This window comes from Micropterus salmoides, unplaced genomic scaffold, assembly GCF_014851395.1.
Source record: "Micropterus salmoides isolate LMB-PRFRI ecotype aquatic unplaced genomic scaffold, ASM1485139v1 Ms_hic_scaffold_4, whole genome shotgun sequence".
Taxonomy (NCBI): domain Eukaryota; kingdom Metazoa; phylum Chordata; class Actinopteri; order Centrarchiformes; family Centrarchidae; genus Micropterus; species Micropterus salmoides.
The window spans coordinates 30,857,544-30,882,167 of NW_024043372.1; the positions used below are offsets into that span (position 1 = coordinate 30,857,544).

Sequence of the window (24,624 nt, forward strand, 5' to 3'; positions counted from 1 at the left end):
CGTCTGTGTCTTCTTTCATATTTGGTGTTGCTTGTGTCTTGTGTTGCTGGGAGCTTTTTAATCATTGGGTTGTAGAAAGAATCCACAGACTTACTTGAAATTTAAATGGCGCAGCAGTCAAATTTCATGCAAATATTCCGGATGTGGGGTTGCCCCCTGGGTGTGTACATGTATGATGAGGGAAGTGACTGCTTTCTGAACTCAAGCCAATATGAGCACATGAGAAAAGATGAATTAATATCTACACATACACTGGAAAGTATGATAGGACTGCAACTCAATACGAGCATGCTGTCAGGCTGACTCTCACCACCTGCTGTGTAAGAAAATAACTATAGCACATGCCAAGTCTGAGGCCTGCTGCAGATACATCCTGTAATGTTGTGGAGTGCAGCAAAGACACAAGATTACCCAAACATAGACTTCTAGACTCAGTCTCTATTGCGATGAGATGTTATAATAGAAATGGGGGTTGTTGAGGCAGGCGAAGGATGACACCCTGGCCTGCCTCAGCCAGTCGTGGTCATCTCCAGCCAGTCTGAGGCAGATATGAGCGGGGTTGAACAATCTACACGCAGAGTCACAGGCTCTGTGTGATGTGAGGAATACTGGCGTGGAGAACAGCTATTAAGCAGACATAAGCTTGTGTCAACAGAGAGCACGGCCATTATCACTTGAGTGTCCTCTCTCTCTTTACTGTACCGCTGGCGCAGGCATTCATCTGACACAATAATTTCAAATCAATCTGAAATGTAAAGCATTATCCAGGGTAATGAAGACACATTTTGTTGACATTTGAATGTTTGACATTTGAATTTTAGCACATGGTGTTACCCATAGCTATTTATTTCTCGCATATTGGTTAGAGTACATCATATCATGAAGTCAGCTTGTTTCAGTTGAAAATAGTGACCTCCTGCGTATCACCATCTGCCACATGCTTGCAGGGTTTTGGACATGAATAGGCAGCCCCATGAGCTCTGACACATACAGATTTATACTGCCAGTAACGACTCGGTCTGTTTAAATTAAATAAGAATAGCCAAACAACACATTAATGGGTAATCACAACATTTTTGGAAGATTTTAGTGCACTGTATGTATACTAAATATATATGATTAATAATAATTAATGCCTTTCCCATACTTTGAGTATATTATTGAGGAAAAGTATTTCAGTAGGCTGTTATTACAATCAGAGTGGTCCTGATGCAACTGTAACATTTGATATTCTGCACAACAATAGTTTTCTATTGTTGGAACCCAGTAAAGGGCTTGACTGAGCAGACAGACACTTTGATCTTGAAGATTCTGGGTCAGGGCAGGGCATGCCACTTTCAGACCCCAGTGTTTTATGTTTAATAGACTGCCAGAGATCAGCTGCAGAGCCATCATCTATCCTGAAGCAGGCCACGCATGTGCTGTTTCTGTGCTGTGTGACTGCAGAGGGATACAAAGATTGATAGCTGAGAGGATGGAGAGAAGATAAGCTCTTCCATCTCCACTCTACTGGGAAGAGTGGGGGTGGGGGGTGCTAGTCGATGTTACATAACAGGCTAACGGTCACTGGGCTGTTTTTAACCATCAAAAAGATCCCATTCTGTCATCATATTGTGTGTATGAATTTATGTATTAAACCACATTGGTATTCTGTACCATAGCTCTTGCGTTACACTATATGACACGTGCGTGCATGTGCGTCCTCGTGGCCCATTTTTGCTTTGTGAAGGTTTCCACTGTGAAGCAGTTGCATAACAGCAGTTGAAATCACTATGGCAACAGCAGCCTCTGCTGGGAATTAAATTGTGTCATAGCTTTTTGGGCCATGAGAGTCACACCACTGTTCATCAAAATATTAATACACTCCTTCACTACTCTGTTCATTCATCAAATCTGCTCCATCATATCATAAACATTTAGTCAGTCACTGTACATTGTACATGCTTGCGTGTGGACATAGTGGTGCACACTTACATTCAAAGCACACAGTTCTTTGGCTGATGCATGTGTCACCTCCAAAAACAACAATTTCATTACTTTGCATTGCAAATGTCATTCTGTAACAGCTGAAGGTCAAGGTCATGCAAAATGAATTTGACTTGTTTGTTCACAACCATCAACTCATTTCCTAATCTCTCAGCTCAGTTCACTCATTTTCTGCCACAGACTGGGATAAGCACTGTCACTTTATTACAATGTTGAAAGTCAGCAAACTATTCCACAGCTCTTCTGCACACGGAGGACAGTCCAGACCACATTTATGTTTCACTACCACAGCTCCCCTATCCTCTTGGCTATTTGATGTTTATATGTCTCCACGGTTGCCTCTCAAATAGAGATCTGACACGACATACAAACATCATGTTTGCATTTTTTGGTTCGTGCATTTGTGAGTTTGCGTGTGCCTGTGCAGAGTGTTTCATATCTTACGCAAATTCTTGTATCTATATTTCATTTTCTCACACTGTGACTGTTTGCATGAATCCTGACAGGTGCTTCATTATTTAAGCCTAATTCCTCTTGCATAACCTTACCCACGTCCACTGTCTTTTTCATATGCTTATAGACACACACAACAACAACAACAACAACACACGGCCTTGAATATTGCACAGATCTTTTGTTTTATAGTGGTCTTAGTCAACAAAATCAGTCACTGTGGTCTTCAGGCTAACTGTCTGATGACTCCTACATGTGATACCCAGCACGATGTCTCTGTATCTGTGAATTGCCCCATTGTGCGTCACATTAGCGTACAAGCATGCAGTGGACGCCGCTGCCCCTGGCTATAAAAACAGAGTGGGGGGTGGAAACCAGTCATCAGCACTGTTGTGGCCAAGGTACTTGGTGCTATTCAGTTTCCCCTATTAGAAGACTAGACAGCACCAACCAATCATACTAAAACCTCTTATATTTTCATTACAACACACACAAAAATACTTTTTTTGTGTACCTTATTTTTGAATTTTAAATCCTCCAGATTTTACACTATGTTAATATATTTATGACTGTCAAGATGAGTTTTTTTGACAGGTGCTAAATTGAGCTTACACAATGGTGACAAACTCTGCACAGGCAGTTACATAAACGGGTCAATACTATAATGTGGGAGAGATGAAAGAATGTAAAAATCCTCCTCCACTTTTTCTTGCACATAAAGACTATGCATAAAAAAATCAGTAAGATTAAAATTATGCTGGTCGTGGGGGATTAATATCCTAACCTGTTTAGAAATCTGTAGATTTGAGCTCAACTAGCAGTGATATGTGTGTGGATGAGTGCACCTACTCATGCAAAGTTGGTTTTCAGGTCAGTTTGGAAGAGATTTTATAGGCAGCTGCGAGAAGACGGACCCAGCAGCAATGTATGCTACAGATAAATTCACACTCTCACTCTCTCTTTCTTGTGGCTGTGTTTGAGTGTGTCAAAGCTTTTCTTTGCTTTGCTTGTCTGGTTTCATGTGAGGAGCCTATAAAAAGTATTCATCCCACTTTCCTCCAACACTGAATCAAAGGGGATTTAATTTTGCTATTTTGACACTGATCAACGGAAAAAGACTCTTTAATGTCAAAGTGAAAACAGATCTCCAGTATCCCCCCAGCTGTGCCATATCTCTTTCAATTTCTTAATGATTGATTTAGCTGAACTTGAAGGGATGTTTAGTGACTTGTCCTTGTATCCATCACCTGATTTGTGCTTTTCAATCTCATTTTGCAGAGCTGTGATTTGTTTGATTCATTGTCCAATTTAGTTCCTCACAGAAAACAAAGGAATTTGAATTGAATTGTAACTGACTTTCATTACTTAATCCTCAGCCAAACACACTTCCTTAGGAATCCTTTTCCATACACACAGTGTGATCAACAATGTTTATTAAAAACATTCTATATACTCTGAAGAAGTATACGACTTTATACACAGGATATTTTGCTAAGTGCCGCTTTCATTTACTATCCTGATTAAACTACCACTGAAATTTCTCTAATCAGGACAACTTGTCACAACTCACAATAGCAGATACAAGGCTGATAGTCTACAGTCATACAAGTGGATCTGTGAGGCTGTAGTCACATGCTTTGGGCTAAACCTTAACGTCAACATGGTCACAATGACAATGCTAACATGCCGATGTTTAGCTGCTAATATTTACCTTAAAGACCACCATAGTTTAGAATATTAACATGCTAACATTTGCTAATTAGCATGAAAGACCAAGTACCACCTTGGTCATAAACCAATGCATTGAACACATTGATGGCACTAGTTGCAAGGTTATGGGATCACCAGAGTTATTACAATTCATCTTTCGGGGAACGTTTGTACCAAATGTCATAGCAATCCATTTAGCAGCTGTTGAAGTACTTCAGTCTGGACCAAAGTGGTGGACTAACCAACTGACACAGGCATGTGGCTAAAAACAACTCAAATTCCACTTACTAGCTTTTTGTGTAGCTTGCAGGAGCATTCCGTGACTTTTATTAGCGAAACGACTACATGATACCTGAGCCAGCTGTATTTACTTATGAGTTGAGAGCTTCTGAAATGCCAGTAAGTGGATCTTGAGTTATAATGGTTCTGTCAGACCTCTTAAGCTGGATAGTGGACCAGAGGGCAACTGGACTGAAAAACAGTTGAGGGGGAAAAAGTATAAAATATCAATCTCATGCTAAGACATAATTATAAAAAGTGTATATTGATAAAAAAATATTTTTAAAAATGTTTATAAACTGAATCGTAAGAGACTTACAGTGCTTCCAGGAATGATTTATGAAACAGTCAGAGTAAATATTACAACATGATGTAACAGAAACAAATGATTATTTATCACTGGAAGATAAAATCATGCCATAACCCCATTCCAATCTAAATCATTCAGTTGATAAATCCCTACTTTCTCACTTGATCCCGCTATGCACAGGATGCTGCCTTTGCAGTTAAACCATATTAATACTAAAGCAACCCGTGTCTAGTAGGTTCTAACCACTTACTAGAATCTAACTGATATTTATAAGAACATCAAATGACAACACAGCGCACAGAGTCTCGGCCTGCACATCCAGTTTCAGAAATAGAGTAAGGCAGAGAAATGGCTAAAGCGAAATCGAGCCAAAATGTAATTAGAGTGTTGCATAACTGTGACGCTGTCGACCAGGCGTCGGGCCTCGAGCTGGCCTGAGGCCACTGCCATTTCAAACTAATTTACACTGACCTCTTAATTATTATAATGAACCACAGACACACAGATTACTAAACACTAACACACTCTTTATTCAAGCTCAGCCATGAAGGTCAAATTAAGGAAGACTTTCTGCCCTCTTGAATCAGGCCATGGGTGTTACTGTGGCTCGCATTACACGCCAGACCTCTATTGGATTAATTAGGATTACAGCAGTTTGGGTTTAGGTTTGAAAGATTCATAAATATTGTGAATACATAAAACCACTGTGAAACAGTTTTTAGTTATAAGTAGCTGTGTCTTGCAAACAGAAGCCTCTGCTGTCTACAGTCTGACGTGGTTTCAGCAACAGACAGGTAATAGACATGGTGTTATGATAAACTAATGAAACTTCAGATATTACAGCCAAGGATTATATTTGAGCTCTCTCCTATCATTTCCATTGTCCTGGGATTCTCTTTACCCACTGACATCTCTGTGCCCTTGCCTTACTTATGGACAAGCCTCTATCCTCTTACATAAGCCCACTGTATACATAAATAGTATTTGCATGGATGTGTGTTATTTTACATGTGTGTATGGCATGTTTTAATGCTCATTCCCATCTGAACAGCTCAGGACTCATGTAACCCTGAGAACACTGATGGACAGAAATATGACATGGTTATCTGGGAGTTGTAAAACACAAACGCGCGTGCAAAAACACACACATGGCTGTGCATACATAGGTATGTGGTCACTGCTAGTAGATTTGTCTCCACTGAGAGACTATTTATTAGGGTTAAATGAGGCAAAGAACATGTGCGATATGTAACTTTGTTTTTGATAAGATGATATCTGAAATTGCCCGTGTATGGATGAAATATATACAACAGATTTATAATTCCCAGGCTGAATGCTGTTGACAGCATGCTTGGCCAGTTTATTTCATGCCAATCCATTATCTGCTACTAATACTGCCAACTGACTGACTAAAACACACGCAGTAGCACTCTCTAAAAATAAGGAAGAAAAAGGCTGACTGATTTGGAAGAGATGCAAATTAGTCAAGTAGCCATGTTTCGACAACAGTCTGTGTGTTCCTGTTCACATATGAGCTTCCCACACCTCAGTCAGACTGTGTCACTCTGCATAACATCACTACGTGGAGGAATGTGTCTGGTGATGTGCAGGTGAAGATCCGTATAGTGCTGTCGCTTTCATTGAGAAAGAAGTCACTGGAACTCAAGGTAGCCATTTAAATACTGTGCACACAGTACAGCTACTAATGGAGAGAAAGAAGGGGTGTCAAAGGAGAGTGTCATCCAGTTTAATTTAGGTTTCAATCATAATTACAGTCTCATTCATCTGTTAGTGTTCGTGGTTGTCAAAAGAATTATCTCTGTCTCTAAGGCCTTACAAAGCAAAGCAGCACTGCTTTGCTTTTCTCTATAAAATTCCATTTTACAGGGAGGTTCTTTCAGCCTTGTAACTATGAAAATACAGTATATTAAAGCTATTTTGAAAAGAAATTCAATGCTCCTTTTTAAAGAAACATGTTTCTTAAATGTAAGAAGTTACATTTTTGATATATGATAGTAAAGAAAGACTAAAGAAATCAACTAATTTTAAGACTTTTGGGGATTTTGGGATGTGTGAAATTGTGGTTTGCTTTATTCTTTTTCTTTTCTTTTTTTTTTGTTACATTTAATAGACAGAACAATCAGTCAAAGAACTGACAAACTCATGACCAATGACAAAGTTGCAGCTGTAAATTATGTCATATTCCTATATGCTGTTAATGACGGGCCAGAATATAACTTTAAAATATTGTGCACTGATGATTTGCATAACAGAACAAACTAGACACTACAGTTTTTCTTTTGCCACTAATAATCCATAAGCCTCCTAAAGAGGAAACCTTTTTACATTTCATTTGAAGGACTTAATTCTGATTCCTGAGAGTGGGTAATCCAGGATACATGTCCTCTTACTTTTGTAAGTCTCTAAGCATATTTAAAATGTAATTAGTGTTGTCCTGGGTCTATTTCCATGACGTGGGGCTCCTTGTGTTTGTGTGGCATTCACTGATACGTGAGTTTACATAACTGAAGTTTGCAGACAGACACAATGTCCTCCATAGGTACACAGGAACAGCATCACTGTGGGGGAAACATTACTATGCTATCAAAAAACTAGATCAGCATTTAAGTTTTATTTTCATGGGTTTTCCTCCTGTATAAAAAGATAATAGATATTTGATTGTGCATTGCCACAGACTATTTACATTATCTGGCGCTGAGGGCCCGACTGCACATGGTGTATCAGGCTCTGTTACCTTCTTCAGATCATTAAAGCACTGCAGATTAAACAGAACTGTCTGGATCGCTCAGTTTTCATAAAAACACAAGTGTGATTAATTCAGAAATAAATCCCCTGCACCTAATAATAACTTCTGTTTAACATATCAAAGCCGAATTTGACCATAGTTTCCTTATGACTGACAGAAAAAATGGTGTGTTATTTGGTTGTCATCACCTCGGCTCTGTGGTCATTATGTAACCACATGAACAAACATCTCTTTATCTGTGGGCAGATTAGCAGGTTCCCAACTATCCTCCACTACCTGTGTGTGTGTGTGTGTGTGTGTGTGTGTGTGTGTGTGTGTGTGTGTGTGTGTGTGCGTGTGTGTGAAAAATAAATTGCAATGATATATGATAGTAGGTCCAGAGAGTTTAAACTGATCCGAGGTACAGATGGCTGAAAGCTCCACTCAACGTTGTGCTATTACTTCATTAGTTTGGGTCAATGGCTAAGTGTGCCCCCAGCACTGTGGCCAAAAGTGCTGACCACTTTCCAATGCAGCAATCATTGAAGAAGAATTTGAATACTAAAAGAACTAAGTAGTTTGTATTTTTGATTTTTTCATCTGATAGAATTCCCCTTAACGCGTACCCACACCAACTCCACCAACAAATACCACACACACAAACACAACTAGCCTGGCTAAATATCACCACTGGAGCAACACTGAGCTCTAGTGGTGAAAACGTCTCAAGAGAAATGATAGCATGAGAAAAACTGAGATTGCTTCAGGCATAATTTTATTAGAACTAAAGGCATGACATTTTTCACAACACTAAATACTTAAGTTTTAATTTAACACTGTAGGCCTATTGCTAAAATGTTTTACATTAAATATTTTTCACATATAGACCTACATGCCAATGTAAACGTAATTTGTAATTCCTTCTGCTACACACACACACACACACACACACACACACACACACACACACACACACACACCATATGACTTGTGTAGGCCTATATAATATGGTAACATAAAATAAAACAATACAGTTAATCCAAAAAACCGTCTTCCAAGGACTGTATTTATGTCTGCGGTAACGCATGTTTTGGCAGTAAAGCCGGATACAAAACAAAAGTGTAGCGAAGTTTGAAGGAGCTACCGGTGTTGCCATTATAGTGTGTTTATGTGACCTACAATCCTGGTGCAACTATATTTAGTCAAATAAACAGGAAACTGAATCAAACAATACAATTAAGTCAGATACATCCTGTGTGCTATTTCCCATGTGACATCAGGCAGTTTGGGTTTGACTGGTTTGCTTGCATGTGTAGTGGAGGAAGTTTTGAGATAGTTTGTGAAAGTAAAAGTCCTGCATTAGAAAACGTACAGGAGTAATATCAGCAAAATGTGCTTACAGTATCACAACTAGCCTAAAAGTTGTCATTATGCAGAAAATTGACCCTGTAAATGTTGTTAAGGACAATGAATGAATATAGCCAGTTTGAGTACATTATTCCACGAAACTTGTCAAATAAAAATGAAATGTCTTTTACGATCCTGTTGTGACCAAAGTTGGAACGTTGAGACTATAGTATAGTAACGTTATATAAAGTACACTGGTATAAGACTGTGTTACTGAGACTCATGCATGATCAGATTAACGCTAATGATCAAAAGGCAGACATGTGCTGGTTTCTTTGTGACATTGTTTGGATCATCGCACTGCTTTTTCAGTTTACATTTGTCACTTGTCTTCCTGGCCTGTTCCCGTCTACAGTCGTATTATGTCAACACACCCGTGGCTCATTTTCATAAATCTTTCTCAAAGGGAGGAACATAAGGGGTCAAACCATAGAGGGTCAAACACGGAGGTTACTGATCAGAGCTGGTGAGTCTGGAGTAGGGCGCCCTCTGGAGGATGGGAGTGCTCTGTGTTACAGGAGGCTAAACTATAAACGTGTAAAATTAAAATCGTTCGTTTTCCGAGTTGACAAGATTTGTTTGTCAGTTTAAAGAAAGGGTCTTCATGGATACGCCTGTCCGGGGCCTGCTGGGTGCCGTGATGGGTCAGTGTGCGTCTCAGAGAAGTGACGTGTGTTAGCGGCTTGTCTGGTGACGTGTCTCTGCTCTCCCTTTTCTTACGGAGCGGCTGGATGGAGCCACACTGACTCCACTGAGCACTCAAACTGGTACCAGGAACACGGCAGGGCTCGGACTAAGGACACCATGGGGAGTACGTAACACTCTTCTCTTGTACACGCATGTTGAGGGGGATCTAAAATACCTGCGGTGTTTGTAATGTCGGACAATAATGGGCGTAAAGCGTTCGTCGGGAGCTAATGGTAATTAGCTAACCTTTGGTAACGTCAGGTTAGGTGGCAAGTTGTAGCTAGCTTATAATGGGAGCTAATTAGAGGTTTTTCTTCTAATCAAATTGCGTCTCGTTGTGTTTAACTAACGCTACCGAGGTTTGTTTCACTGTCAGAGGACATTTCAAACACCTTGCCTATGCCGTGCAAATAGGCGTCAAAGCTTCCTGTTTTAAAGTGATTGCTCACTCGTTTTGTGATTGAACGCTGGTTAGCATCAGGCTAGCTGTGTGGATTGTTCCTCTAGGGTAGTCTACTGTAGAGACGAGCTGAAACTGGTTTCTTCTCGGGTTTTTTCATACGAGTACGTTGATGGATTTGAAATGTCACTTTGGCGGTCAAAGTTAATTTCAGTGACTGACCCAGCTGATCAACACCAGACAAACATTCAGCAGCAAGGCCGCAAACTGTCTAAAAATGACTAATAGTTACTCTAAGCCTTGCTCAAGTTTTATGTGTTTCTGTATCCCGGTATTGTTAGTGAAATACTTTGCTTGTTGCTGCACTGGCCAGCTCACCCTTGGCAGATGGTGGTTAGTGATGACGTAGCATCTGAGTTAACCTTTTTTAAAATGACCAATAACCCAAGATATGACCCAAATATTGCTGATACTGCGAGGAGAGCTGCTGGCCTTAGGTGTGGTGTAAATGCACTGCTACTTGTTTTTAACCTGCTAACCTGCTCTTTCTGCAGTTAAATTTCTGGAGGTCATCAAGCCATTCTGTGCGGTCTTGCCAGAAATTCAGAAGCCAGAAAGAAAGGTAAGCTTCTTTCTTATAACACATAGTATTAAGTTGCATCATTTATGCACTGTGCTTTATAGATGTACATGATCAAAATGACATGCTCTTTATTATTATTATTTTTTTTTTCACCTTACAGATTCAATTTAGAGAAAAAGTACTATGGACTGCCATCACACTATTCATCTTTCTGGTGTGCTGCCAGGTTAGTATCTGTTGATGACAGCCCACCTCCTGGTTCTTTTATTAATGGTAGTGGTTTGTGACGCTGTTTGTCTTTTTCTCAATTCAGATTCCTCTCTTTGGCATCATGTCTTCAGATTCAGCAGATCCCTTCTACTGGATGAGAGTAATCCTGGCTTCCAACAGAGGTGCTTGAATTGTATATGTTAACCAGACTTCTTTTCCATCTTGTGCAGCTCCAACAAGGAGAAATGATCTAATCCCAGTGTTGTTATCAGGCCTGAGATAATCCCATCATCACTTTATCTGATAAAATGTAGGCCATTGTGTAGTGTTTCAGGTACTGCTGCTATTGTTGTACTAACAGAGGTATACAGTGACACTCATGCTTTTCACTTTGTCCTCCAGGTACTCTGATGGAGCTGGGCATCTCTCCCATTGTCACCTCAGGCCTCATCATGCAGCTGCTTGCTGGTGCCAAGATCATTGAGGTGGGAGACACTCCGAAAGACAGAGCCCTCTTCAATGGAGCTCAGAAATGTAGGTTGATGACTCACTACATGTGCTATTTTTAGAATATGTACATATGTACATTTTGAAACTGTGAAGATATTTTATTTGCTTTGAAGATGACAGACACGATACTGTTAAGTAACATCAGTAGTAGCTGTCCCTGCAAGATTGCCAATTGCAAATCCTTTTTTTTCCCCCCTGTCTTTTTGCAGTGTTTGGAATGATCATCACCATTGGACAGGCCATTGTATATGTTATGACTGGCATGTATGGAGACCCTTCAGAGATGGGTGCTGGGATATGCTTGCTCATCATCATCCAGGTTAATAAAAACTCCCACTGCTGCTCTCTAGCCAAAACCTTTGGAAATGTGTGTTTCTGGAAACCGTGTCTTAATATTACCTGCTAAATTACATTCTTTGTAGTAGTATATGATGATGCAACCTGGTTTTAAATGTGTGTCATGAATAGAGTCAGAAATTATGTTAAAGCTCAAGTATAAAACAGGATAGTTCTTGTGCCATTTATCTGTTGGGCTTTACATTATTTTCTTTTTTTGTGGCAAACAGCTGGTTGTCTGGCTCAGTCGGCTCGATACAAACCTCCTGCCTGTTTCTTCAGCTCTTTGTTGCAGGTCTTATTGTCTTGCTGCTGGATGAGCTGCTCCAGAAGGGCTATGGTCTGGGCTCGGGTATCTCTCTCTTCATTGCAACCAACATCTGTGAGACGATCGTCTGGAAGGCCTTCAGCCCCACCACTGTCAACACTGGCAGAGGTATGGGTACTGGGAAGGAACACATTTTAAGTTACATGATGGTAATGTTCATCTGTATTATTAGTATTATTATAAGCCTAACCATGACTCTGACCTTTTTATCTAGGTACTGAGTTTGAGGGAGCCATCATTGCTCTCTTTCATCTTCTGGCCACCCGCACGGACAAGGTGCGCGCCCTGAGAGAGGCCTTCTACAGACAAAACCTGCCTAACCTCATGAACCTCATCGCCACCGTCTTTGTGTTTGCAGTAGTCATATACTTCCAGGTGAGCTGGCGGCACAAACTGAAACACAGTCCAGTGTCTTCCCTGCTTACATATCACTAAAAGATTTGGACTGCAGGCTTTGAAATGAATATCAGCTTACTGATTGGCACACTCTGTTACCTCACCAGGGCTTCAGGGTGGACCTGCCCATTAAGTCCGCACGCTACCGTGGTCAGTACAACACTTACCCCATCAAACTGTTCTACACCTCCAACATCCCCATCATCCTACAGTCTGCCCTGGTCTCCAATCTCTACGTAATTTCCCAGATGCTCTCGACACGTTTCAGCGGCAACTTCCTTGTCAACCTCCTGGGAACCTGGTCTGTAAGTATATGATGGCTGCTTCTTTGTAATATGTTTAAAGACCAGTGGATTGTATTAAGACGTCTTTGTTAATTTCATACAGAGAGTCAGCTTCTGTTTCTCTAGTGTTCTAGTTATTCATGGACATGCAGCATCTTACTAACAAAATCTGTTTTCTTTTCTTTTTTTTGTTTAGGATGCCACGAGTGGTGGACCAGCTCGGGCCTACCCAGTAGGAGGTCTCTGCTACTACCTTTCTCCTCCAGAGTCATTTGGTTCTGTTCTGGATGACCCAGTTCACGCTGTTATCTACATTTTCTTCATGCTCGGCTCCTGCGCCTTCTTCTCCAAGACCTGGATTGAGGTCTCAGGATCCTCTGCTAAAGATGTATGTCTGTGTTTGTTTGTATGAGCATTTGCAACTTGCTCCATGTCAGTCCCACATGAAATGAACTTGCTGTCATCACTTTGTGTCTCAGGTGGCGAAGCAGCTGAAGGAGCAGCAGATGGTAATGAGGGGACACAGAGAGACCTCTATGGTGCATGAGCTCAACAGGTACAGGGCAAACTTGCAAACAGAGTCTGTGGTTTGGTGATTTCTACCTGCAGCTTATGCAAAGTTGTCCTCCTATAGAATATTTATGTATTTATTACTTCTATTATTTGCAGGTACATCCCCACAGCTGCTGCCTTTGGTGGCCTCTGCATAGGAGGGCTGTCTGTCATGGCTGACTTCCTGGGTGCCATTGGTTCGGGTACGGGAATCCTCTTGGCTGTGACAATCATCTACCAGTACTTTGAAATCTTTGTGAAGGAGCAGAGCGAAGTGGGCAGCATGGGAGCTCTGCTCTTCTAGAAAATACCAACCTTCTGACACACATTGGACACAAAGCATCCACCCCCCATCATTTAAAAAAAAATTATAATTTTTTGCATCGTTTTGCAATTCGCACAATCAGTACCTTCTGCACCTGGGATAGGTAATTTTTCTCCACCACTTGATTTCCACCATACCACTCTAGCATGTCAATGCTGAGAAAACAGGTTCAGTTACTCCCAGGGTTAAGCATAGTATTGTGTCTCTTCAGTCCTTTTACTCCAGTAGCTGTTACCCATGTCTTTGCAGGCTGCCTAAGTCCCCACAGACTGTCTTATCAGCTGGAAAATGCCTAAAAGCACGCTAGTGTGAGGTGCCGTCTTTGACTTACCTCAGGCGTTGTTCATTACTGCATGTTCAAGAAACACTATAAGACAGCGGCAACATGTTAGTGCTTATTTTAAGCTGAAAGCACAGTGCCTGGACAATTTTGGGGAGTTGAAAGAAAGCCATGTCATGTTCATCACAGGTAGCAATCATGCTTGAGGTTTCTTGATAGTAGGATGTGAAAAGTATAAACAAAATATACTTGTGGTCCTGATAAGGTTTCTAGTAATCTCAGACAAGCTGTTGATGGTTTTAATTTACCTTTTTATTTTGATATTTTAAATGATGGACTATGTTTATATTCACTCTGGTCTTATGTAGGGCACAGTGTTTGCCCTCTTTGTCTCTGGGTCTTCAAAGGAAGTTGTTTGTCTGTGTCATGCTCTTTTATTCTCAGACTGAATCGCTGCACAACACTGCCGAGGTGATCGGGAGGAGGGTGGGTTTGATAGGGATGAAAAGGGGTCTCATTTTGGTTTTTACTTTATGTAACAGACATAATTGTGTTATTAAAAAAAAAAAAACAGGACCTTTTTTCCAACACACTTGCATTTTGATTCCTGTTGTCTCCTTGATGTGCTTTGGTGTGGCATGTTCTGTGACGAGTACAGGATAGATTTGTGGGTCAAATAATAAATTAAGAATAATGCACTGAAGCATAGCATACAAATAATAATAATAATCTTTATTTGTAGAGCACTTTTCAAAAACAAGTTACAAAGTGCTTTAACAAGGGTAAAGACAATAATACCCATAACAATAATACAAAAACGATACAAGATAAAAGCATGAAAACATTGAAAAGACTAAAATACACGTTTAAAATAAAGGCTGTTCCAGAGCCTCGGGGCCCTGACAGCAAACGCTCTGTCCCCTTTAGTTTTCAGTCGAGACTCTGGAACAGACAGCAGACCTCTGCCCGCGGATCTCAAGGTACGTGCTGGTGCGTATGGGACTAAAAGATCAGAAATATAACAAGGCGAGAGGCCATGAAGAGCTTTAAAAGTGATCAATAGAATTTTAAAGTCAATTCTAAAACATACTGGGAGCCAGTGTAATGAAGCTAAAATAGGAGTAATGTGGTCCTATTTCTTTGTTCTGGTTAAAAGCCTGGCAGCTGAGTTCTGGACAGTTTTGCTATATTTCTAAGTTGATAAAAACATGATTGAACAAGCTTTGTGGTGTGCTGCTCGAAATTTAAATTACTATCAAACCAAACACCAAGGTTCTTTGCCACAGGCTTAATGTGATTTACTAGGGAACCAGCAGATGGCAGTATTTGATCATCTGCTGGGAGCCAATGACCAGGATTTCTGTTTTGTCTGAGTTCAGCTGGAGGAAATTATTTGACGTCCATTTTTTAACTTCACAAAGGCAATTGTTAAGTGAACTCAGCATTCCAGGGTCTGTGGATCTGACGGGCAAGTATATTTGTGTGTCATCAGCATAAATATGAAAAGAAATGCCATGTTTATGGATAATATGTCCAAGGGGGAGCAGATACAAGGAAAACAAAATGGGTCCTAAGACCGACCCCTGAGGCACACCATATTTAACTGGACAGAATGAGGAGACATAGTTGTTTACAGACACACAAAACTTCCTATTTGACAGGTAGGATGAAAACCATTCTAGAGCAGTACCAGAGATCCCCACCCAGTGCCTCAGTCTGTCTAACATGATGTGATCAATGGTGTCAAAAGCAGTGCTAAGGTCCAGTAGTACAAGGACTGTGCACATGCCTTCATCAGCAGACATTAAAAGGTCACTGGTGACTTTAAGCAGGGCAGTCTCAGTGCTGTGGTACTTCCTGAAACCAGACTGAAACTTTTCAAATATTTTGTTATTTTCCAGCACAGTGAGCAGCTGTTTGGACACAATTCTTTCTAGAATCTTTGCAATAAAAGGCAGTTTTGAAATTGGTCTAAAATTATGTGGGAGGGAGGGATCTAAACCAGGTTTCTTTAAAAGTGGGTTCACGCAAGCCGTTTTAAAATAATCAGGGACACAACCAGTAGATAGGGAGCTGTTGAAAACAGAGATCAAAAGGGGCCCAATAAGTTCAGAATACTCAAAATATTTATTTCAAACTTTTATAGTAGTGGTAATAATATTACTTTACTTAAATATAATACATTTTTTGAAAACATTTAATTTCTGTATACTAAATTACATTGATTCACTGATGCTTATTAAAATTAAATTCCACCAATTCTTTACTCAATAAATGTAATTGTGCACAATTTATACTCTGAGGGAAATCTACTAAAAAAATGTATTATGCTAGACTCAAATACTAATGGAAACTCACTCAACAAAATTACTACTAGTCAAACTTGAAATTTCCAAAATTTTCAGATAGTCTGAAAAATACAAATTCAACACCATTATTACAATTCAAGTTCCATTTATTAGTATCAAAACCTTAAACATCTTCTGTCATTTCTACATTTAACAGACACAAAATAAGGCACATCTTGCATAAAGATGAATAGACAAAGTAATTGCTTGATCAGATAATTAACCAGCAACAATTCTGAGCATTTGTTTTCATGCTTTTTTGCAATAATAGTACATTCTCTATTTCCAGATTCTTTATAAGATTTTTTGGTGTTAAGTGATAATAACTTGAATCTCTTGAGCTAAATAACCTTTTTGACTGTGTTTTGTGTAAAAAGCGACTATGCATAATTTTATTCCATGAGCAGCACTTTTACTTAAATAATATAAAAGGGAGCTTTAAATGTGGAGTTTTATGGAATCATATGCAAATAAAATAGCTAATAAAGATTGTTTAAAATAAGAAGTCCCACGCTATGCAAATTGTTAAGTCAGGTAGACGAGGTAATAGAACAATATCAGGATTTCTGCAGGTTTCACCCGGTCAAATTTAAGACTTTTTAAGACCAATATGAATGAAATTTAAGACCTATGTCATGACAAAAAAAGAAACGCACAAAGGGAATGCTGTCACAAAATTACTTGCAGAGTAAATCAATGTATTCAAATTAAGGTAGAGTTATGTCTACAAAATTGGCATCGGATGATGTCAACAATGAAACACTGGGATGGACGATGACATTGATAAGCTAATTAACAAGCTAGCATGCGGTGACGTGAAAAATGGATCACCGGTGGAAAAACAAAACAAAAAGAGTTCTGTGTCTTTTCGGTGTCTTTATAAAACATAACCTACTGCTGATGGATAAACTCATGGGAGCAGACAGGGAGACAGACAGAAACAGGGAAAGCCGGTGTGTTTGAGGTGAGAGACCAGAGGTAAAGGTGTGTGTGAGTGAGTGCAGGGAGAAGGTGAGGCAGGCGCAAAGCAGGCACATTTACAGATAATAGAAATGTCCCTTGGGATTAAAACATGCTTTCACAGGGCGGTATACAGTAATGTAAAAACCTAAGATGGTATTTCTGTGTAGGGGGCTTGGTGGTCATCCCCAGAAGAAATAAATTACACCCCTAAAGCTAAACTTGCTAAATAAGTCTACTGGTGTTGAATTCTAACCATTAGATCTGTGAAAATTCCTTTGGTTAGTTTTGATGCTCTCCACAATGATTTTACATTCATTGCGCAGCACCAAGCTGTTTTGAGCCTCACCACCTTATAATGGCAGGAAAACATATAACCTCAGAATCATTACAGATAGGATTATTCATGTTTGCCTTTTGTGTCTTAATTTACTGCTTTATACATTTGTAGAAATTAACAAATAATAGGCAACATGAGAACCACCTCCTTTCTGTATTATTACAAGAATTTCACTTGTACATCATAATCCAAAATAATAATCTCCTTATTATCTTAAAAGGACTAATGTTAGTTTGCATCCTTAATTTACTTTAACGTTACTAACTCAGCTCCTCTGTGGTCAACACCATCCTCTCTTTTTTAATTTAACTGAACCCTTAAGATTTCCTAGGGACATTTTGTGCCATTCAGTTTTTTATTTTCAAACCATTTTGGCTGTGTTATGACGTATAAAATTTAAATATTTATTGTTGTTCAAACATTAAGAATGCTGTGTACACATAAATTAATGTTATTTTTTTGAATTAAATGATTTTAGTGTTTTTCATCTACTGTACATAAACTGTCTGTGGCCTTACAAAATGTCATGTGGGTGCCACCATAATTTATTTTAAAATTAATTAATTTCCTTCACATGCTTAACAGTTTTTACAAGTTCTCAGTAATATAAAGGTTTTAGATATAATGTATTTGCTTTTCTTTTGGGTTTTTGTAAATAATGATCTCATATTTTTGCTCTATAATGTCACAGTCCCCTTCTTAAATGTATTTAATTGATTCATTTTCTCTGTAAATCACATAAAACTGATAAACATGTTTAAAAAATATCATTCACTTAAACATACTGTATCAGTAATTAATATTTCAGTCACAGGAATGAGATATTTTATTTTGAATTTAATACAGTTATTGTTATTATTGGTCGCACCACATGATGAGTGGTCGCTCCAAATGACATGAAGACCGCATATCATTAAAAATATATATTTAAAGAGATCAATCAACAAAAAATTCTAAACCAAAAATATATTTTAACCAGATGTTTAAAAGAATTTTCGTGAACACAAACATTTCATAAACATTTTTTTGATGAAAATCACATTACAAACATTTATTTTAGTGCAGTACACATTCACAGCTTTGTTTTGAACAAACATATAACTTGACAATAGATTTAATCTAATTTCATTAACTGCAGGCATGTGGTGTTAACTGCAAGTATGTTTTTTCTGGTTTATTGGGTGTGTCAGAGGTGTTACCCAATCAGCAGCCACATTTGTTCAAGGCACCACCATTTCCGTTGAAATAAATACTTTGCTACATTTTGTTAGGACTAAAGTTGGCTTCAAACTGAAAATAACTCTACATTTACTTGATTTCACAGGGGAATCGAACGTGGTTCTCCTGTGTGAAAGTCCTGGGTTTGACACAGGTGGGGTCATTAAGCAGCATAATAAATCGACCTAAACACCCGTTTCTCTGGTGATGACGGGCTGCTACACCAACATGTTCACAAAAAAAATACATTTCCTCCTAGGAAACAACATTGTGTGTGAAACACACAATGTTGCTTCATTTAGTTTTCATTTTAAATTTTCTTTAAGATAAAACATTTTTTTGCTCCTTTAACGACTCCGCTCTTGCTGCAGGGTCAAAATTAACATGCTGTCCATGGCGAGCAGTTTTAATTTACTTGGCAGTGGCAATTGGTAAAACAGTTATATATAATTAAATATTACTAATATTCCATAGTTACCAATGTGAAATTACAAGCATTTTTCTCATGATATTGTACAAAGACTAAAAACAATCTGTTGTTTCTGAAATATAAGAAAAAGTGTGTCAAATTGCAGAAAAATCTATTCCAAATAATACTACAATAAAAGTAATTTATATGTAAAAGTTATCAATTGAATTTAAAGGGACAAAAACTAAATTGCCTATCATGGAAAACACTCTGCAATGGTTGCACCAAATTTACAGAATTTACAGAATAGGCCACCTTAAACAAAACAAGCAGGCTTCCTACAAAAGGAGTCCATAAAATTTATAATCAAAACAAAAATTGGTAGAAATAATTTTATATTAATTGTTTTTCTTAGGTCATACCACATGATATCCAAAAGTTACAACTACATACCAGCTGTTAAATTTTTTTATTTTTCCAGATTTGAGAGAGAGTTACAAACCTACTTGCTGTTTCAATGGGTCCTTGGCAAATTGGTGTATTATTCAACTTCCTGTCTTCTAATGGATTTCAACATAAAATTCCCAAAGTGGTCGTTTGTTGATGGTCGCACCACATGATATTTCATAAAATGGACATCATCGGACAAAGTTTACTTGTGTATTATTATGGAAATATAAATACAGATGCTTTGCAATCTTTTTTGCAACAAAAAAGAGGACTACAAAACACTTTGCCAAATAGGGCAAAACACATAGATTTAAAGTAATTTCAAAGAAGTTTTCAAAACAGCAGTCATGGCAGGACGGTCGCACCACATGACATTTTGACACTTCAATTATCAGAAAGATTACAAAAAACTAATGTTTTTTTTTTTACTTAAAGTGAGGACATATATGGGAGAGGTTCTGTATTATATGGTATATTTTTATGCTTTCAAACTTTTTTATTTTTTTTACAGAGGTGTTATTATGCTAATTTTCAGGTTCAAAATCTTAATTAGGGGTTGTACCAGAACGGGTTTACATGGTTTAATTTTCAAAAAACGCCATATTTTTCTCATACTGCACATTGCTGCAGCTCCTCTTTTCACCCTGTGTGTTGTACACTCCGCTTGAGCTACAGAGTGATGCATCTTACTTGTACCAAATATTTGATGGGAGTTGCACATGCGCAGTTCCCAGGTAAGGACTACTAGCCAATCAGAGGCAGAGAAGGGCGGGTCGTAAGAAACAAGGTAGTGTGATCCAAATCAAAGCCCCTTCAGACTGAGACCATAACCTAGCAGATGGTATAAGTTACTCACAAGTCCTTTCCATAAACCACTACAAAAATCACCATATTTCAACTCAGTTTTACATAAAAATTGGCCAAATAATTTGAACGTTTGCTCAGTAGCTTTCACATCAGTGTAACCTATGGGTCTAACATTAGCATTATAGCTATAACTTTAGCTGTGTTAGCCAACGTTTACAACAACTCCGCACTTGAACAGCCTGTGAAGTTACATTGCCCTGTTTATTTTAAATATATATATATATTACTTCGTCTTTTAGGACTAAACTTTGAACTGTTGCCGGTGTTTTGACGATCTATGCTGCCTTGCAGGAAAATGCTACCATAGTGCAAATCTATAGACTCGACTCTACTCGGCCCTGCTCTGTTTTCCATTACAGACAGTACCCAGAGATAGTATCTAGCTTGTCGTCATAGCGACGCCACACACAACTGCCGCGACATAATGTTCAATGCGACACACACACCAGCGATAAACACAGCTTTCTCTTTTTACACTTAAAACGTTTCAACATTACTCAGAATGTAAAGACAGATGAGCGGTATGAAAACCTTCCAGCTGTGTTTTCCTCTGCCGTTGTTGCTGCAGCGGTCTGTGTGACGGCGGGAGCAGAGGGCTCTGTGAGCGGGCGGCTGGCCGGACTCACACGCTCCTCCCGCCTGTTAGCGCAGGCTTCCCCCGCAGCCACTTGCGGAGCTCCTCAACTCCGAAAATATTCAAGCACATTTTTGTTCCGCCATCACTTCTCGTAAAACTGTCCATATTCACCTCAAAACCCCTCAGAAGTGGATTTAGTGATGAAATTCCGTATGAAAACTGTAAAATATAAAATTTTCTGTTGCTGGCCTCTGTCTGGTGCATGCGATGATAAGATGCAGTGAATAGTGTATAGTCAATCAAAGTGATTGGTCAGAGAGACTTTGGGCTTTTTCACTTTGCAGATCTGTTACATGCACAAAAAAAGAGATATAACTCAATGAAGGGAGAGGGGAAAAGCCAAAACGCCTAATACCACCTCTTTAAATTAAATAAATCCAGTAGGACAGAAAATGTAGGCTGCACGTCATTGACCTAAATATATATAGCTCAAATTTGCCAGAGGATATTCTTCTTTTTTTAATTTTTTTAAAGAAATTTTAGAATTGTCCTCTCAGTTCCTTAAATTAGCCTAAAATGGCTAAGCTACGCAAAAACCAACACATTAGTCCCTTTGGACAAAAAATGTCCCATTGAAAATGCCTTTTTTGATCATTTATCTAATATCTAATCTGATAAGATTTCATTTTGGACTACTACCTTTCAATTTTTTATTTTTATATTTGTGCTACTTTTTCCCCTTCAAAGCATGCAGCAAAGGGGCCAGCGCGCAGCTCAAGGAGTGCGCTGCTGCGTCCGTCACTGACACAGGTTCACCGAATCCTGTGGCTCCTGCCGTCTGCCATCTGTTTGGACCTGGAGTTGGATCCTGTAGCTTGTCCACTGCCGGGGGTGCTTTCTTTCCTCCAGCTGCTCACGGACAGACGTCTAGCATTCAGTACGGTTAAGACCTACCGCCATTTCGTCCTGCCACGAAGGCTCCGGCGGCAGGACGGTGTTCACTCACCCGCTGGTGAAGTTTCCTCAAAGGGGTGCGGAGACACAGGCCAATGTCGCGGCCTGCCGCTCCACAGTGGGATTTCACGCTAGTTTTACGCATCCTGACCCAAGCACCTTTCGAGCCCTTGGAGACGGCGGACGTGTGGTTCCTTTTGGCCAAGGTTGCTCTGCTCATGGCTCTGATGTCGTCCAAGAGGGTCAGCGATCTGGCTGCCCTCTCTGTGGCTCTGTAGTGTCTCCAGATCCAGGGTGACGGCAGCTCTGCGCCCTAATCCTGTTTTCATGCCTGAGAGCATCACCAGCTCCTTCCGATCGCAGGTGATTACTCTCTCGGGCTTCTCCCCCACCCCCCATGGGTCTGAGGATGAAGCCATGTCTCTTCTCCTCTGCCCGGCCGCCTGGCGCCATTCACAGCAACGGTGGACGACATCTGCACGGCAGCCTCCTGATCTCCCCGTGCTCTTCCATCCTTTCTGCCCGCGATAAGTCTCCCAAATCTCGCTGACTCACTCAGTACTGAGCGTTCTGTCTGAGTGATTGTCCTCTGTGAGTGCGCGGTGCAATTCTCCCATCCGGGAGAGGGGAGCGGCCGCGGCTCACGCTAGCCTTGCTCTGTGCGCAACTGATGCGGTCGCTGTCGTGACCTCGTCTGCACCTGCACATCCGTGGGGCCTTCCCATGTTGCGCCATTGGCGCATGGCGACACCAATGCTGCAGGCCACGGGGGATCGGGTGGCTTATTATGTTGGCTCTACGTAGGTGGGTCTGTACTTGGTGGTACCGTATGGGCCAGTGAGGCATTGACTCATCCTGCTTCGCCTCTAAGCCCGATAGCGATGGCCTTAGAGGATGAAGCCTATACGAAATACAACGATAGTTACGTAATGTAACTCCAGATTCTATGAGTATAGGCCAGCCCTCTAAGCTGTGGGCCTTACTGGGCCCTCAGTTCTGAAGAAAAGGCACCATGGGAGCTGATGGCTGGGCCTTACCATTGTGCACACACACACACACACATACACACACGTATACAGGTCAAAAAATTAAACAACCCTCAGCCTTTGGAGTGCGAAATCAGGACTGAGCATTTTCCGGGCTAGAGGTGAGGTGTCACGCAATCAGCAGGGTTCTGTGGATCGACGACAAGTAATTGCCTTCCGCAAAGACTGGGATATGTGGACACAATGCCTGCTAATGCTGTTCAGCCCCGACACAGACATCTGCGTGGATGAACATCTCGTCCCATGCAGGTGCAGCTTCAGATAGTACATGACAAAAAAGCAAGCCAAAAATGGAATGAAGATTTGGGCAACCTGTGATGTCAAAACGTCACAGGCAAAGCAGCTGGCAATCCTGCTGAAGTCAACCAGGGGATGAGAGTGATCCTGGAGTTAACAGAGGGGCTCCAGGGACACATTACCTCATTACCTGTGACAACTTTTTCACATCTTTTGCCAGTAGGTGCTGCTCAGGAGGAAACAGGCCCTGGTTGGCACAATTCGCTGAAAAACAAGCCTGAGCTTCCCCCTCATTTGCTCCCACACACTGGTCTCTTACAACCCCACAATCAAAGATTACAGATGCAAAGGAGGCGTCGACAAGGTAGGGACCATTATGCATAAGTTACGCAAACATTTATTGATTGTTATGTTCCTGTCTAATATATATATATACATACATACAGGCCTATAAAATTATTTTTATATCATATATATATATACCCGGGTTTAATTCCCCATTGTGACATCTCCACCAATGTGTCCCTGAGCAGGACATTTTACCCCCAGTTGCTCCAGGGGCGTGCGACCTCTGACATATATAGCTATTGTAAGTAGCTTTGAATAAAAGCGTCAGCTAAAAGTAGGCCAGCAGTGACGAGATCCACAAGATGAGGTGCGCACGCACTCACACACACACTTGACATCACTGTGGCGGCTGATGATATCACTTCCTCCTCCTGCAGGTACAGCTACCTGTTCTAGACAAAAAACACTGAAAAGTAGTAAAAGGAAATTGTATTTAGCTCAAGATTCAAGATATTATCACTTAATACCAAAATATCTCATTAAGAATCTGGAAATTGAGAATGTACAACATTATTGCAAAAAAGAATGAAAACAAATTGATTATCAAAATTGTTCCTGGTTAATTATCTGATCAAGCCGTCAATTACTTTGTTTATTCAGCTTTATGCAAGATGTGCCTTATTTTGTGTCTTTTAAATGTAGAAATGACGGAAGATGTTGTGAGAAGAGATACTAATAAAGAGAACTTGAATTATAGTAATTTTAGAGTTTTATATGTATTTTCGGGAGTACTATCTGAAAATGGGCATTTTGTAAATTTTAAGTTTACCAGTAGTAATTTTGTTGAGTGAGTTTCCATTAGTATTTGAGTCTAGCACAATTAATGTTTTGAGTAGATTTCCCTCAGAGTACAAGTTGTGCACAATTACATTTATTGAAGAAAGAATAAGTGGAATTTAATTTAAATAAGCACTATATTTACTATATATATTTACTATATTTAAGTTAAGGTTTACTCAAAAATATTATTACCACTACTTAAAAAGTTTGAGGTAATCAGTTTCCACAAATATTTTGAGTATTCTGAACATATTCGGGTTTACAGTGTACAGATTACACAAAACTGACAGCACCATTTCTCCCATGTG

At 39.8% G+C, this 24,624-nt stretch overlaps 1 protein-coding gene across 1 annotated transcript; it reads left to right on the forward strand.

Moving 5' to 3' along the window:
• Nucleotides 1–9,546: 9,546 nt before the first annotated feature.
• Nucleotides 9,547–14,377, forward strand: LOC119886127 (protein transport protein Sec61 subunit alpha-like 1). The gene is made up of 12 exons (XM_038696662.1): nt 9,547–9,702; nt 10,533–10,600; nt 10,722–10,787; nt 10,875–10,953; nt 11,174–11,305; nt 11,491–11,600; nt 11,900–12,053; nt 12,160–12,320; nt 12,449–12,646; nt 12,822–13,013; nt 13,105–13,181; nt 13,295–14,377. Exons 1-12 carry the CDS (start codon nt 9,696–9,698, stop codon nt 13,479–13,481), a joined length of 1,431 nt encoding a protein of 476 aa, XP_038552590.1. The 5' UTR covers nt 9,547–9,695; the 3' UTR covers nt 13,482–14,377.
• Nucleotides 14,378–24,624: the final 10,247 nt, after the last annotated feature.